The sequence below is a fragment of the Fopius arisanus genome, unplaced genomic scaffold, assembly GCF_000806365.1.
Source record: "Fopius arisanus strain USDA-PBARC FA_bdor unplaced genomic scaffold, ASM80636v1 scaffold00001, whole genome shotgun sequence".
Classification (NCBI taxonomy): domain Eukaryota; kingdom Metazoa; phylum Arthropoda; class Insecta; order Hymenoptera; family Braconidae; genus Fopius; species Fopius arisanus.
Window position 1 is genome coordinate 1255719 of NW_011887740.1, and position 14203 is coordinate 1269921.

The 14203-nt window shown below is 38.4% G+C and overlaps 4 protein-coding genes across 9 annotated transcripts; 3 read left to right on the forward strand and 1 right to left on the reverse strand.

The window, feature by feature from the left end:
- The first annotated feature begins 475 nt into the window (after nucleotides 1-475).
- LOC105270180 (acetyl-CoA hydrolase) lies at nucleotides 476-6353 on the forward strand. The gene is made up of 5 exons (XM_011310985.1): nucleotides 476-961; nucleotides 3737-3889; nucleotides 4368-4607; nucleotides 4739-5143; nucleotides 5283-6353. Exons 1-5 carry the CDS (start codon nucleotides 772-774, stop codon nucleotides 5735-5737), a joined length of 1443 nt encoding a protein of 480 aa, XP_011309287.1. The 5' UTR covers nucleotides 476-771; the 3' UTR covers nucleotides 5738-6353.
- A 146-nt stretch (nucleotides 6354-6499) lies between these two features.
- LOC105270323 (uncharacterized) lies at nucleotides 6500-8951 on the forward strand. 3 transcript variants are annotated; one of them, XR_892531.1, is made up of 8 exons: nucleotides 6500-6759; nucleotides 6881-7033; nucleotides 7102-7341; nucleotides 7506-7778; nucleotides 7838-7969; nucleotides 8038-8304; nucleotides 8367-8659; nucleotides 8749-8951. XR_892531.1 is itself a non-coding variant. In XM_011311214.1 (7 exons), exons 1-7 carry the CDS (start codon nucleotides 6606-6608, stop codon nucleotides 8555-8557), a joined length of 1410 nt encoding a protein of 469 aa, XP_011309516.1. In that variant the 5' UTR covers nucleotides 6500-6605; the 3' UTR covers nucleotides 8558-8951. The 3 variants fall into 3 exon arrangements, 2 of the variants coding, with proteins under 2 accessions (XP_011309516.1, XP_011309629.1); XM_011311214.1 differs by having other exon boundaries at nucleotides 8367-8951; XM_011311327.1 differs by lacking the exon at nucleotides 8749-8951 and having other exon boundaries at nucleotides 8038-8301; nucleotides 8367-8453.
- Nucleotides 8798-11353, reverse strand: LOC105270240 (TGF-beta-activated kinase 1 and MAP3K7-binding protein 1-like). The gene is made up of 5 exons (XM_011311103.1): nucleotides 11086-11353; nucleotides 10492-10729; nucleotides 9941-10314; nucleotides 9547-9803; nucleotides 8798-9475 (listed from the first exon to the last, which is right to left on the reverse strand). Exons 1-5 carry the CDS (start codon nucleotides 11174-11176, stop codon nucleotides 9026-9028), a joined length of 1410 nt encoding a protein of 469 aa, XP_011309405.1. The 5' UTR covers nucleotides 11177-11353; the 3' UTR covers nucleotides 8798-9025.
- Nucleotides 11354-11454: 101 nt separating this feature from the next.
- Nagk (N-acetylglucosamine kinase) lies at nucleotides 11455-14177 on the forward strand. 4 transcript variants are annotated; one of them, XM_011311454.1, is made up of 8 exons: nucleotides 11455-11583; nucleotides 11677-11747; nucleotides 12117-12233; nucleotides 12575-12659; nucleotides 12746-12844; nucleotides 12920-13172; nucleotides 13307-13608; nucleotides 13768-14177. In XM_011311454.1, the coding sequence occupies exons 3-8, from the start codon at nucleotides 12160-12162 to the stop codon at nucleotides 14041-14043; spliced, it is 1089 nt and encodes a 362-aa protein (XP_011309756.1). In that variant the 5' UTR covers nucleotides 11455-11583; nucleotides 11677-11747; nucleotides 12117-12159; the 3' UTR covers nucleotides 14044-14177. The 4 variants fall into 4 exon arrangements, with proteins under 4 accessions (XP_011309756.1, XP_011309832.1, XP_011309910.1 ...); XM_011311530.1 differs by having other exon boundaries at nucleotides 12151-12233; XM_011311608.1 differs by lacking the exon at nucleotides 11677-11747.
- Nucleotides 14178-14203: the final 26 nt, after the last annotated feature.

Consider the following 14203-nt stretch of genomic DNA (forward strand, 5'->3'; position numbering starts at 1 on the left):
GAATTAAAAAATTATAACAGTGACAGTCCTATCGTGGCAGTCCCTCCAACAGCTGATGCGGACACTGAACAGCACTTTTTCACGAGTACTTTTGAAAATATTTTAAAGTTCCATTCAAAATCCATTTTTGAATGGAATATGAATTCCCATAAAATTCATTGTACGCAGCTGCGCACGCAGCCAGCTGCGATTGCGCACTGTGCTGCAGTGAGTAAAAAACTTCTTGGTAACGTAATATATCTTTTTTAACCGTGAGCTTGCTGCTCCTTTAATTTCTGCTCTACCATTTCTGGATTTTGGAGCTAGGGTGGACTGTCCTCCATCCGTTTTGCCAGGGAGACACCCCAGGATTGCGTGTGGCTCCCTCCCTCTTTTGAGATGCAGTACTACGATGTCGCTGGGGTCACTCAAACCCCCAGAAATGAGTCTCTACTTTAGTCAATCCTCTTTGCGTTTTGCCGGGACGAAGTGTTTCTGGTTGGTCAGTGGTTCAGACCACTGAGTGTGAATCAAGTCTCCGCGATATCAACATCAGAAGTGCCCGGGAAATTGCTGCACATCTCCATTGAAACAAATTTAACAATTCATTACGGAAGTCACTAGTGTGGAGTGTATTTGCGGTGGCCACTGGTGATCACTCCAATTGACGTTTGCTAGTGTCCTTGGTGGCATTTGACGGCACGTTACCAGCCACAACTAGTGAATATTCAAACGGTGAATTGCTAGATTCATTTTATTTTCGGAATTGATTGATCGAGGAGAGTCTGGACTATGGCGGGTTTCAGAGGATTTGCTGGATTAAAAGGGGTACTCAGGGGGCTCGATAGAAATCGCGCGAGACAAAATTTATCCAGGACTTTTTACACGTACGTCAATGAACCTGCAATGCCCATTCCTGACAGGGAGCCCTGCTGGGTCAAGACTTCCGAGGAGGCTGTAGAACGGGCGGGACTCGCATCCAGTGAGAAATATTTTTTTTACTCTTGAATTCATGCTTTGTAATCAGAATTTTTTCCCTTCCCCTATTTACGATGGAAGTGTCATGAAAGGCGATCAAATGACATTTGCAAAATTGTCTGTAAAATTGTATGTGTATGGATATGTAAAGCTCATATGTTCAGGGCTATCTCCATAACTCCACAATTATTGAACCGAATTTTAGAGTTATGGCAGCTAATTGATAGGGTTGCTAGCCAAATTAATGCCCAATTTCAGTCCGATCATTTGACCCGTTTCTGAGATGAAATAACGTTTTTTGCGAATATCTCTTTAATCGTGTAATTGATTCCTTTTTGTTTTACGGTCGTCATGATGATATTTAATTAGATCCAAAATACACCATTTCATCTCGATCAATTTAGCTAAATTATTGTTTTTAAATTTATTATTAGAGAAAAATATTGATATGTAGGGAAATAGAATAATTTGGAAACAAATCAATACCTGGAAAAAAATTATTTATATGTTTATTCGAAGTATTTAACGCTTTCATTCTCGTTGACGATGGTTAGATAAATAATTAAATAATGCCAGAGTCTGCAGTTTGCCCAATGCAAATCGCAGAGATGATTAATTCAATAAGATTAGACGTGCGATAATAATCTGTGTGATTAAAAATCCATAAAAAGATGAATGTATGATTTTATAATACACCCATCTTTACCCATCTTTATTCCAATCCGAAAGTCCTTGGGACATGGGTTGAGTAAACATTTCGCAGACGACTCCTCGTAGTTCCAGTGGTCTTTGATCAATGATTGCGTACCAGTCTATGAATTATCAACGAGTCTACAATTACCTGCTCCTCTAAACTCGCATCTTATCTCATTGACGTGGCAGAACAGACGGAGTGTAGAATAAATTTTGGTCAGTCGCGATAACAGTTATTCTGTAAATCCACAGGAATCATTATTGGAATTCTTTACAGGGAAATAAATTCCCAACAAAAAAAGTTTCGATATTTTTTAATTAAATTAATGAACTTTTTTATATCCGCCGATATGTAAATTTACAAAATAGGAAAATCGAACTTGTCACTTCACGGAAACACGGAATGAATTGCAAAATTATTGAATAGATGAATGAAATTCGAGGAATTCTCGGAGATGAGAATGGTATTCACTGGTATCACCTCATACCCAGGATCGTTGAAGGTTCACCGAGTGGCCATCATCAGGTGTTTGTCATTCTATTTAAAGCACAGTTGGGCTTGGCACCACTATTCAGGCCTCGGCAAGGTGACTGGGTCGGAGTCATGCACTTATAGGGTTTAGAAATGGATTGGTTCAAGGCTCGGACTACCTCAACATTTCGTCCATCAGTTAATTAGTCTGTCAGAACGATTAATCACCTAGCAACCGTAATTAATAATTCCTTCGAAATCGTACACTCAATTTTACAATTGCGTAGTAAGTCCACTTATCTTGTCCGTACATTTTTAGAAATATCTGTAAAATTCGAAGAGATACCGCAATTTTTATTAACATTTTTTTCGTAGAGGTACTTGTGGACTGCAATAAAGTTCATTACAAAAATTCCACTATCTCCCTCAGTTCGTGAGATATTCCCGATATTGAAATGGAACCCTCTTACGACTAATAATTTATATTTTTTATCGTGCATTTGGATTGTTCAGTGTCGATGACGTCAGCTTGGAAATCTGCGTAATAATATCAGATGGTTGGAGATATATACTTGGGATCACTCGGCCTTGAGAGGCTCCTCTCGATAAATTCTCAATGTATTTTCGCTTATCTCAGGGATAAAATAAACGTAAACGGAGCGGTACGTTATTTTATTGGGATTGCACTGATACTCCGAGTAATTAACTTGGGTAATTGATTGTTCTCCTTGGTACACTAAATAATGACAAATTTTAATGATTAAATTATATCATAATTGGGCTGGGTTCATTGGCAGGAGTGCATTGGATTTTTTTAATCGTCATTTTACGCAGTTGAGTAATAGTATTGAAGTAAGGGGATTGATGGGTTTAATCTGCATGCGCTGGTGTTGTCGTGACTCTCGTATTTTGCGGAAGGAGGGCTTGACCCATCACCTCTAACCCATAGATTAAAGAATTTATATTCTCTTTGTGCTATTACATTATTTACAAATAGATTCGGATGAGGGAAACCAATACCAGAAGCAATTGATATGTTTTGGATAAGGGAGTGAGCGATGATTTGAGGTCACAAGGACAAGGCTACTTCCTCTCATTGATTGTTCTGCTCTGAATGCAAACACATTTTGATGGATATCGTTCTCCACTTGTCCTCCGTTTTCTATTTACGATTGTTCATCATTGTTCTGACTGCAGGGTTTCTGGGGGACTGTGATATTTTTCTATTTTTATTTCTCAATGATTAATGCAAAGGCCATTGGACTTTTATATTCGACTTTCAGTTGCTGTAGAATTATTAGCTTTTTTTTATTGAAAATTTCACAAATATTTTTTCTGTCGAGCAATCAGCACAAGTTAATTTTAATTAGTCGTTAGATTTCAATGCAAATCTGGAAATGTATGGGAGAGCTCAAGATTCTCTCAGTAAAAAGTATGTTTTACTGAGAGCTATGAAAAAGATGATTACCAAAAATTTCACTATGTCTATTAGATTTGAAGATATTTTCGCGAAATTCATTGAAAGACTGAATTGAAGTGAATTATTGAATTAAATTTTATTTGTACTGATTTTGAAGCGCGAAGCATTAAATGTCTTTTTTGCTGTGTTTGCAGATCAGTTAGTATTTATTCAGGGGGCAGCTGCAACTCCCGTTGAACTTTCCCGGGGTCTGACGGAATATGGTATCAAATCAGATGTACGGAATGTTCGACTTAGTCACATGCATCTGGAAGGACCTGCACCATTTGCGAATAAGGAAAACGCAAGTGAGATTTTTATTAATAGGTATCCGAGTTTATGAAGTCCACGTGTAAGATAAATCAATGACCAAACGGTTTAAAGAATTCGAAATATCGATGTTTAACTTGCTAATCTAGCTTGTGTTATCAATGTAAATTTGTGTTGTATCAATGATGAGCTTAATTGACAATATCAGTGGGCTTTTATCGATTTTTATTCACGATAATCCACTATCCAGAGTCCGAACGTCAGAACTACAAGGCGAATTAACATGAAACAACCAATTTTTTGCAGTATGTTTACTACTTAAAGTTATAAAATTATTTTATCATGAATGAGTAAAGGGCAATCTATTTTTGAATTTTCTTCCTCGCGGAAATAAATTCGCAATGACCAACGATTAACATGATAATTCATACTCCTCAATATTGACATATACTCATGTTTAATTAATACTAATATGTCATACCAATAATTATTGACATTTATGCAATGAATTCACAGAACACTTCACGTCTGTCAGCTTCTTTATTGGTGGAAATGTGAGAGGGGCAGTGAACGAGGGCCACGCAGATGCGATCCCGATATTCCTCCATGAAATTCCAAAGATTTTCGATCGTGATTACATGAAACCAGATATTTGCCTCATCCACGTAACTCCCCCAGACAGCAAAGGCTACTGTTCACTAGGTACCAGCGTGGATTGCGTTCGATCTGCACTGGTCAAGTCGAAGAAAATTATTGGTGAGCCACTCCTTTCGAATGAACTTTTCAGCAAAAAGCTGAAGGATAACAAGATGAGGAACTATTCATGCAGTTTTTTCCAGAATACAACATATAATTATCCGCTTGTTATTTTTCTTTTTGGTATGCAGCTCAAGTGAACGAGCACATGCCCCGAACATTTGGGGATGCGATAATCCATAAGAGTCACATCGACTTTGCCGTCGAGCACAATACGCCCCTTCCAGCACACCCTGTCAAGGCTCCAACCGACAAGGAGCAGGCAATTGGCAAGTACATCGCGGAAAATCTTGTTGACAATGGAGCAACACTACAATTAGGCATTGGTAGTATTCCGGATGCAGTATTAGCGCAATTGAAGTGTCACAAAAACCTGGGGGTTCATAGTGAGATGTTCAGCGATGGAGTCGTTGATCTTGTTAACTTGGGGTGTATCACTAATAACGAGAAGAGCATGCACCGGGGGAGGATTGTTGGATCATTCTGTGTTGGCTCACAGAAATTGTATGATTTCATGCACAATAATCCATTCATTGGTGAGTATTCATTAGGAATTCGGTCAACAGCGAAGTAGTAAAGTGAATCAAATAAAATTTACCGTTCTACTACAGCAATCTTGGTCAGTTATTCAATAAAAATGTGATGTCCTTATGCAATGAAAACAATTGTCTTTAGAAATGCTGGCGGTCGATTACGTAAACGACCCGCGGATAATCGCCAAGCAGCCGAAAATGACGTGCATAAACTCGTGCATTGAGGTGGACTTAACTGGACAGATTTGCTCAGACAGTATTGGAACGAGGATGTACTCTGGCTTCGGTGGGCAAGTGGACTTTCTGACAGGCGCAGCGATGAGTGAGGATGCCCTGGGAAAGCCCATCGTCGCCCTGAACTCCACTACAGCCGATGGAAAAACGAGCAAAATCAGTCCAACGCTCAAACTTGGAGCTGGTGTTGTGACGAGCAGAGCCCTCGTGAGGTACGTCGTGACGGAGCACGGAATTGCCAGTCTCTTCGGCAAAACTCTGAGGCAGAGAGCTCATGCTCTCATCCAGGTGGCCCATCCTGATCACCGGGAGACACTCGAAAAAGCTGCCTTCGAACGTCTCAAGAGAATGCCAGAGCCTTGAACATATTCTCGAATCGACTAGAGTGTAATTTAGGGCTCTATTCTTGCCTTAACATCAGGCATTTCCACTTTTTTTTCTTTTAATCTCTGTGAGCACTTGTTCCGCATCTCAAGAGGACGAGAACTAGAAAGAACAATTGATTTGCCATTTTTTTCTAGCAAGAGATACTATAGGCCTGTGAATCTGTAATCTGAGGAGACTGCAGAGAAATTAAATTTTGGAAAAAAAGATAATAAAATCGGAGTCATTGTTCAATAATACTATCAGATCAGTTCTTTGTAATGAGTGTTCAATTAATTACAGAATGATGAAAATTTTGTAACTTGCATGAATTTTTAATTGAAGATGAATAATCACTGCCAAATTCTTGTAACTTATTTGAAAACTTAAGGGAGTTTGGATTTTTTTTAAATCCACACTCTTAATTCAATTGACAGATATTTTTATTTTGCCGGATATTTCAGTGAAAAATTATTGACGGTGCGGGTTTAATTCGCTTCAGTCTCCACGATTAATATAAAAATGCTGTAAAAATTCAAGATAAGGTACAAAATAATAAAAGATGATGTTCTTAGAGTTTAAGTGGAAGTAATAAAACAACATTGTTTTTATATCATGCTTGCTGTCAATTTTGTATGACATTCAGATGAGTATTTTATTTTTTCATTTTTCCCGAGGAACTTGAGTTAATAAAGTCAGAGTAATTGAAACAAGTACCTGTCGAGTGTTGTTAATCAATGAAACAGCAAATTTCAGGGGTCATGATGACAGTTTTGTTATGGTATTATGAATCGACAAAATTTACGTGAGTTCTATGAGAGCATAAATAAAGAATTAGAGTGGTTTATACTTTCGGATTACAATCAGCATGCTTTCCAAATTGAGCAAAACTGTCAGGGGAGTTTTAAGGGGGAAATCGTGGGCTTTAGGAGGTGTCAGAGGGTTCAGGGAACTCTCGTTGCCGCTCAGGAGATGTCCACGATGGGTTTGCGTGGAGGATGCTGTGAAAATAGTGAATTCAGGTGAATTGCGCGCTGAAAGATGGACTTAAAAATTCAATCCATGCTTTCAGCCAACTCATGATAAATGGAAATTATTTTGATTTAATGGAAATTATTTTGATGTTATTTTAAAATCTTCTAGAACACCTGGTGTTCATTCAAAGTGGAGCAGCCACTCCCTTGGAGTTGGTTCGAGCCCTCACAGAGCACGGGGTGTGCAATAATCTCAGAGGAGTTCGACTCCTTCACATGGCGCTCGAAGGCGACGCTCCATTCGGCAATCCTGAATTTGAGAGTATGACAATTTCAAATTAATCTTAACGATCTGTCAAATGATTCGTTCATATAGAAATTCCGAATTAGAACACTTCAGATCCATCAGTTTCTACATCGGCTCCAACGTGAGAGACGCTGTGAATGATGGCAGAGCTGATTACATTCCAGTTTTCAATCATGAAATTCCCAAGTTGTTCTACGAAGGAATTATTTCACCTGACATTGCATTTATTCACGTCAGCCCCCCGGATCTCCGAGGATTCTGCTCCATGGGGACAAGTGTGGACTGCACAAGGGCCGCCCTGTGTACAGCAAAAATCATCGTTGGTAAATCCTCCTCAAGACGTTTAAGAAATACAATAAATATTTACATTAATTTTCTTCCGACAATATCATGTGTCAAAAAAATAAATCGCTACAAGAATTGTTCGTCCGTCATGGAGCTGTGTATTTTCCCCAACGGGGAAATAATTATAGTAAAATTTTTCTAGCCCAAGTGAATGATCACATGCCGAGATCCTTCGGCGAGGCCGTGATCCACTCTAGCCACCTAGACTACGCTGTTAAATTCGATTGTCCTCTACCATGTATTAGTGGAACTCCTCCAAACGAATTGGAAATGGAAATCGGGAAGATTGTGGCCCAGAGGCTCGTCGAGGACGGTGCAACAGTTCAATTAGGCCTCGGCAACATCCCCGACGCGATTCTCTGTGCTATGAGTAATCACAAGGACATCGGTGTACACACGGAACTCCTGAACGAAGGTGCCACAATATGCCGGTAAATCAATTCGATAAATTGCTTCATGATTTTAATGTCGAAGGCATGGTGGATCTCGTGCAGAAAGGGGTGATCACCAACAAGTTTAAGAACAAACACCGCGGGAAGTCCGTCGCTTCTTTAGGAATCGGAACGAAAAAACTTTACGATTACATTCATAATAATCCTGCTCTTGGTAATGAAAAAAAAAATCACATATAAAAAAATCGAAATCTGTAATCAATCCGCTGTTATTTTGAGTAGAAATGTTGGGAATAGACTACACCAACAATCCTAAAATAATCTCGGAGCAACCAAAAATGACAGCAATCAACTCCTGCATAGAAATGGATATAACTGGACAGATCTGTTCTGACAGTTTGGGATACAAAATGTACTGTGGAGTGGGCGGACAATTGGATTTCCTCCGAGGATCTTCCGTAGGTGCTGATGGCAGAGGAAAATCCATCGTTGCATTCCCATCGGTTACGAGCTGTGGGGACAGCAAAATTCAGCCTGCACTTAAATGTGGTGAGCTCTCATCGTTATGTATTTTTTTTTTCATTTCGATTCGACGCATTCAATCGTTTCAGGAGGTGGAGTGACGTCTACTAGAGCTCATGCACATTACGTAGTGACGGAACATGGTGTTGCCCAATTATTTGGCAAGACCCTGAGGCAAAGGGCTTGTGCACTCATCCAGATTGCTCATCCGGATCACAGGGAGTGCCTAGAGAGAGCTGCATATGATAGACTCAAGTGCATGCCCACGAAATATCTTTAGAAAATATTATACGGCTAGTCATTGAAGAACAGAGCTCGAGATTTTTACTTTGAAAAAATATTCCTGAATTTATTGCTGAAGTATTGTTCTGTCTCCAAAGATGTGAGTATTAAAACAAAAAAAAATTGTTCATTGATCTATTCCAATAAATCAATAATAATAATACATATATATATGTTGTCAATATACAGCGCGCATGATTGCTTAGTGCTGTCATAACACACATGAAACAGGCAATAAGAAGTGGCGAACATATTTATTACTACTCGGACAAAATAAATTATTCATCTCATTGACGTACAATCACAAAAAAATTAAAATACACTGTACTCATTTCTCTTCACGAAATTAACTTAAATTAACGATTAAAATACACTGAACATTGCAAAATTAAGAAATGCCTTAACATATTGATTTTCACTGAAACAAAATAAATTACTTACTCCATTGTTCTAAGATCACAAAAAATTAAAAATTGATGCCGTCAGGTAATGTTCCTTTTTCTCGTCGCCTTTCTACATTCTCAAAGTACTCGGTAAAATCCACGTAAGGCTTTATTCTTGCATTTCTGTCTGTCGGTTTTGCTTCAGGTGGGTATATCTCGGATGTACTAGAAGTCTCATTGCTGGAAGGATCGAAATTATCAGTGCTCGCCACTGTACTGATACTGGAGTAATTCTCCTGGACACTAGCAACAGTCGTTTGCACTATCGGATTGAAACGCACTTGTCCAATGGTCGGACTCTTGAGGGCATGGGGCAGTGGAAAATTGAAATTTCGTACTAGAAGTGTTATGTCCTCGCGTTTACCGCTCGTTTGATTGCTTTCGGGATTGCTCATGTTTACGTCGTGATGAATTCTCACTATTTTATCAACCACTGCTTGCGATACACCAGTGAGAGTTGACTGAATGCGAAACTGTAAAAATGAGAATTCAGAGGTATTTTCAGTTGGATCGATTAAATTGTAAACGGTTCAATTAAGCTCACCTGCTCTACAGCCATGAGGGCCAACTCTTTATTGACTTGATCAGTAGCAGTAGCTTCTTCCAATGACTTGTAGAGCCCTCGAGACATTAACAGGAGAAACCTACAGGACTCATCGAGTTCAATTCCTCCATGAATTTCTGGTTCAGCTATTATGGGTTCTGCAATGGCTGGTGCTAGCTCATCGAACTCTCTATATCCACCTTTCACCAGCCAATTGCCCAGACAACGAGTGTTCTCCTGATTTCCCAAGTGAGAACCTTAAATACAAGGAACAGAGTAGAAAGATCACCTCCTTTAATAAATCCAGTCGTGAATGACATTTTATAGTAAAAATTGCAATAGTGAAAATGATTTAAGACGTCACATCATCTGTCGCCTGCCATGATAGAAATACCTTGTCTGATTGATTTAACGTCAAGGCCCAACTGCGATAATCGCAACAGCTCATCCTCGTTCCTGGAATCGTGGTCAATGGATAGCTGAACGACCCTTAACACTTGATTACTATCAGTTTTACATAAAAGTGCTCGACTATCTCCAACATTGGCGACGTAAAGCCGATTTCTGTACACTAGAGCTACAACAGCACTTGTCCCTGCTGAGAGCTCGCCATTCAGTTCATTCAACTTGTCAACAACTTCAGGAAATTTTTGATATGCTTCGTAAGAGTTCAGACCATCTGGTATATCAAATTGGAGGCTAGTGCGTTCGGCAAGGACTTCTCCTATCGAGTCGAAGTAGCCACGCTCGACTGCTATGAAAGCTTGTCTGTAATTCATTCAATAAGAGTCATTTCAATTGAGAGAAAATTATTTGTCCTCACTAAGAAAAAAATATTGTGTAAAAAAAGGATATATAACAATTCAAATTATTTTATTGCTCCTGATGAATTGAATTTGTATTTTTGAATAGAACGAGAGGAAAAATAATTTATAATTGATTGACCTGAGAACTTCTTTGACTTCCTCATCAGTAGTTTTTCCATTTAACTGTCCCAGCAATATCTCAGCTGCCATTCTCTGAAGTGTGAAATTAGCAGCCCTCGTTCCCTCGTGGCCGTCGAAAATTCCATACAAAAACGTGCTATCATCGTATTTACAGTGGAAACTCCTATCCTCGAAAGGATGATCCTCTTGTCTGTACCCATCTTCTCGGTATATCTGGTTTGTAGAGAGACCAACGCCTTTTCAGTGGAATAAAAGTGACCAACAATGAAAATACTCCAATATTCTATATTGAGTAAATAAATTAATTCCTGGGATCAAGTTTATTTTTAACACAAGCATTCCTTGAGCCATTTGTGTCCCAAGAATGGGCGGATGTTTTCGATTAATTTAATTGTAAGTATTTATTTCATCTGGATAGTGACAAAATCGAATGTGTTAAACATAAAATTACTGATTCTGGCTAAAATAGAATCGTCAGAGAATCAAAGCGAAGATTGTGACAAGAGTGAAATTGAAATGATCCCTAAATTTTTTTTTTCTCAGTAAAGACTATATGTTATATTTTATTCTTTGGGAAATAAAAGAGGCTCACCAGATTCTTTGCAAACCGGGAGATCCTCGGTCCAACTGTGCTCTGTATCTCCAAAGGGCATTAAACTGGGGATCTCATCCCTCGTGGGCATTTCTCGCTTAAAAAAGCACTTCTAGCGATAATAACTCACTTTTTCAGCTCAAGACCACGAGCATCACGAATATACTCAGCATAGCTCGAAATTTAAATTTAATTTCCAGTTCCACTTGTATATATTTATCTTTGTCCTCGACAATTTTGGAATCGCCAATACATAGATCAACACGGAAACATAACAAACATTGATAACCGACTTCAGGCAGCTGGTGAGGTTTTATCTGTTGCTCACTTCGGGTACAAAAATTTTATCCGAGAGACTGTTCAATCATGTTCACTGGGTAACTATTCGAGCTGTCAGTTTAGTGATTCCATCCACTTGACAAACTCCTGGGATTTTTTTTTATTAAAAAATTGATAAGTTGAAAGAATTTCTTTTGCTGTAAATATTGACTTCTGTAGGTAAGTAATTTTTACAATAATTTTTAATCATGCGATGAATATTTTATTATTTCTCTTTATTTTATTATTATTGGTAATTTGTTGGATAACAAGCTGAGAACAGATGGTTGGATACTGCATCCAGGACATTGGGATTTGGTAGCCTCGAGGCATTTGCATTCCACGTAGGTCAAGCAATATTAATTATCTTTAATTCAATAAAAGTTAGAGGCAATTTGACATTTCTTCGATTTTATTAATATTCAATAGTAGATTTATACAAATTCATTAAATATCGATTTCAAAGTCGCTTTATCTCATTTTATCACTCTGTTAATGAATAAATTCAGTTGAAGTCAGTTCATGCTTATTATCCGTAATTTGTCCTCGTCTTTATCCGTATTTGTGTACATTTGTAATATTTTTTAAATTGGTAAGGAAAATGATAAACATCAAGGAAAAAACGTAATCAATTGTAGAAGGGGAAGATACTATTCACATCCGTCGAAAAAATAATATCTAATCTTTAAAAGTGACGAATTTATTGCATTCAGTTTTAGAGTCAACTCATGAATACGTGACTTTTAGGGATAGACAATGACTTCAGATGAAAAATCTTTATCATCGCCAGGAAAGCCAGCTGATGAGATCAGAATTTGTGGCATCGAGGGGTGAGTGCTAATTTTTAATTCCGTGTTATTTGCTTTTTGATGGTATTTGACCTTGATTTTTAATTCGTAAGATAAGGCGTCGAGAAGTTCTACGTGATTTAAAATACCGCCGAAATTGCAGAGATAGAAAACTGTATTCAGATGAATTAAAAATGTTCTCTTGTCGAAAAATCATTGGCGATTAAAGCGTTATCGGGATTATTATAATGCGATGACGATGACTAATTAACTTACAAAAAAATAAAAATGAAAATAGAAGACATGAAAAATTAGTCAGGGAAGTAAATGAAGTTACTCATCCCCGTATTTTTTTCATAATATTTTCAATTTTCTTTTGAAAGGGGGAGCACACATTCGTTACTGATTGTAATGGATGGCAATGGCAAGCAATTACTGCAGATACCGGGACCCGGTACAAATCATTGGGTAATTCACTCAAATATTTTGATTTTATTTCTCCAAATGATGAAATTGATCAAGAGCAATTCGATCATGGATTTATGTCCTTTTAGGGGATGCCAATAGAGGTGGTTACATCGAGAATTAATGGGATGATAGAGGAATCGAAAACGGCCCTGGGGATTCCGCTATCACAGCCCATGGATTGCGCTGTATGTAGTTTTCAATTGAATAGAGTTCATAGCTTTTAATGTTTATTACTGGTCCAATTACACTCATTTATGCAGGGTTTGTGCTTGAGTGGCTGCGAAGAAGATGAGAGTAATCAGAGACTCGTGGATATGCTTTCGAAAGAATATCCAAATGCGAGTAAAGAGTACTTCATAGGTAGCGATACGGTGGGAAGCCTCAAAACTGGATCGCCCACTGGAGGAATTGTTTTAATAAGTGGAACTGGAAGTAATGCTATCCTCGTTAATTCTGATGGGGGTAGTCACAGTTGTGGGGGCTGGGGACACATGATGGGGGATGAGGGTGGAGGTAATTGTTCTGTATATTACAGTAGAATCCCGTTGTAGTCGCACCACTCCTCAATTTGTATTTCCGCGTATGTCTCCGAACAAAAAAAAAATCGAAAAATAAATCATTTCTCTCGTATTCGAATTTTTTTTCAGCTTTTTGGATTGCTCACAAGGCTGCCAAGTACGTATTTGATGATCTGGATGGCCTTCAGAAAGCTCCACATCCCATTAGCTTTGTTTGGCCGGCTATGAGGGCGTTTTTCCATGTGCCGAACAGAAAAGCAATGCTCCCTCATTTGTATAGTAATTTCAACAAGAGCAAATTCGCTCTCTTTACGAAGGAATTGGCTACTCACTTGAAGACCAGTGATGATCCTCTGTGTTTATCGCTGTTTACATCAGCTGGACAAAATCTCGCGAAGCATGTGAACGCACTGGCTCCAAATGCCCACAACGTGAGATTTTGTTTTAATTTATACTTTCCAAAACTCTGAGGGGGCTATTATCGACTAGTTCGTGTATCTATGCAAAGAGTCATAAATCGAGGACTAGGGTGGGAAATCTTGTATTATGTGTTGCACAATTGTATTAATTAATTCTTTTATGATTGAAAGGATTTAAAGTTTGGAGGAGGTGGCATTAAAGTTATCTGCGTGGGTTCAGTCTGGAAATCCTGGGAATACATGAAAAAAGGTTTCCACGACGAAATTCAAGAGGCAAAACTTGTCGACGAACTGACTCTGACGAAATTAACAGTGCCTTCTGCCATTGGCGCCTGCTATGCTGCTGCTGAGAAAATTAAATGCGATACCTTGGAAAAGCTCTACGACCAACACACAGAGGCTTTTTTCCACTATAAACGTGAAAATATTCCAACTGGTACCGTGTGAGCTTATGATGCTGCTTCAATTATTTCTGACTTGTAGAAATAATGATTGAGACAAAATACCTCGAAGATTCTAAATTGAATTCCTATTTACAATATTTTTATATTCCTCATAAATAAAAGCACTGATATTTTCCAGTTCGTAGAAAATTATTGGGAGAAAA

Bases quoted from the DNA above. Each gene is read 5' to 3' on its own strand.
- LOC105270180 (XM_011310985.1), top strand. From the start codon at position 772: ATGGCGGGTTTCAGAGGATTTGCTGGATTAAAAGGGGTACTCAGGGGG. The intron at 962-3,736 runs GTGAGAAATATT...CTGTGTTTGCAG, and splicing joins ACGGGCGGGACTCGCATCCA to ATCAGTTAGTATTTATTCAG. The intron at 4,608-4,738 runs GTGAGCCACTCC...TTTGGTATGCAG, and splicing joins CAAGTCGAAGAAAATTATTG to CTCAAGTGAACGAGCACATG.
- LOC105270323 (XM_011311214.1), top strand. From the start codon at position 6,606: ATGCTTTCCAAATTGAGCAAAACTGTCAGGGGAGTTTTAAGGGGGAAA. The intron at 7,034-7,101 runs GTATGACAATTT...ATTCCGAATTAG, and splicing joins CGGCAATCCTGAATTTGAGA to AACACTTCAGATCCATCAGT. The intron at 8,305-8,366 runs GTGAGCTCTCAT...CAATCGTTTCAG, and splicing joins TCAGCCTGCACTTAAATGTG to GAGGTGGAGTGACGTCTACT.
- LOC105270240 (XM_011311103.1), bottom strand. From the start codon at position 11,176: ATGCCCACGAGGGATGAGATCCCCAGTTTAATGCCCTTTGGAGATACA. The intron at 10,730-11,085 runs GTGAGCCTCTTT...TCCACTGAAAAG, and splicing joins CCCGGTTTGCAAAGAATCTG to GCGTTGGTCTCTCTACAAAC. The intron at 9,804-9,940 runs GTATTTCTATCA...CTTGTATTTAAG, and splicing joins CGTTAAATCAATCAGACAAG to GTTCTCACTTGGGAAATCAG.
- Nagk (XM_011311454.1), top strand. From the start codon at position 12,160: ATGACTTCAGATGAAAAATCTTTATCATCGCCAGGAAAGCCAGCTGAT. The intron at 12,234-12,574 runs GTGAGTGCTAAT...TTCTTTTGAAAG, and splicing joins AGAATTTGTGGCATCGAGGG to GGGGAGCACACATTCGTTAC. The intron at 12,660-12,745 runs GTAATTCACTCA...ATGTCCTTTTAG, and splicing joins GACCCGGTACAAATCATTGG to GGGATGCCAATAGAGGTGGT.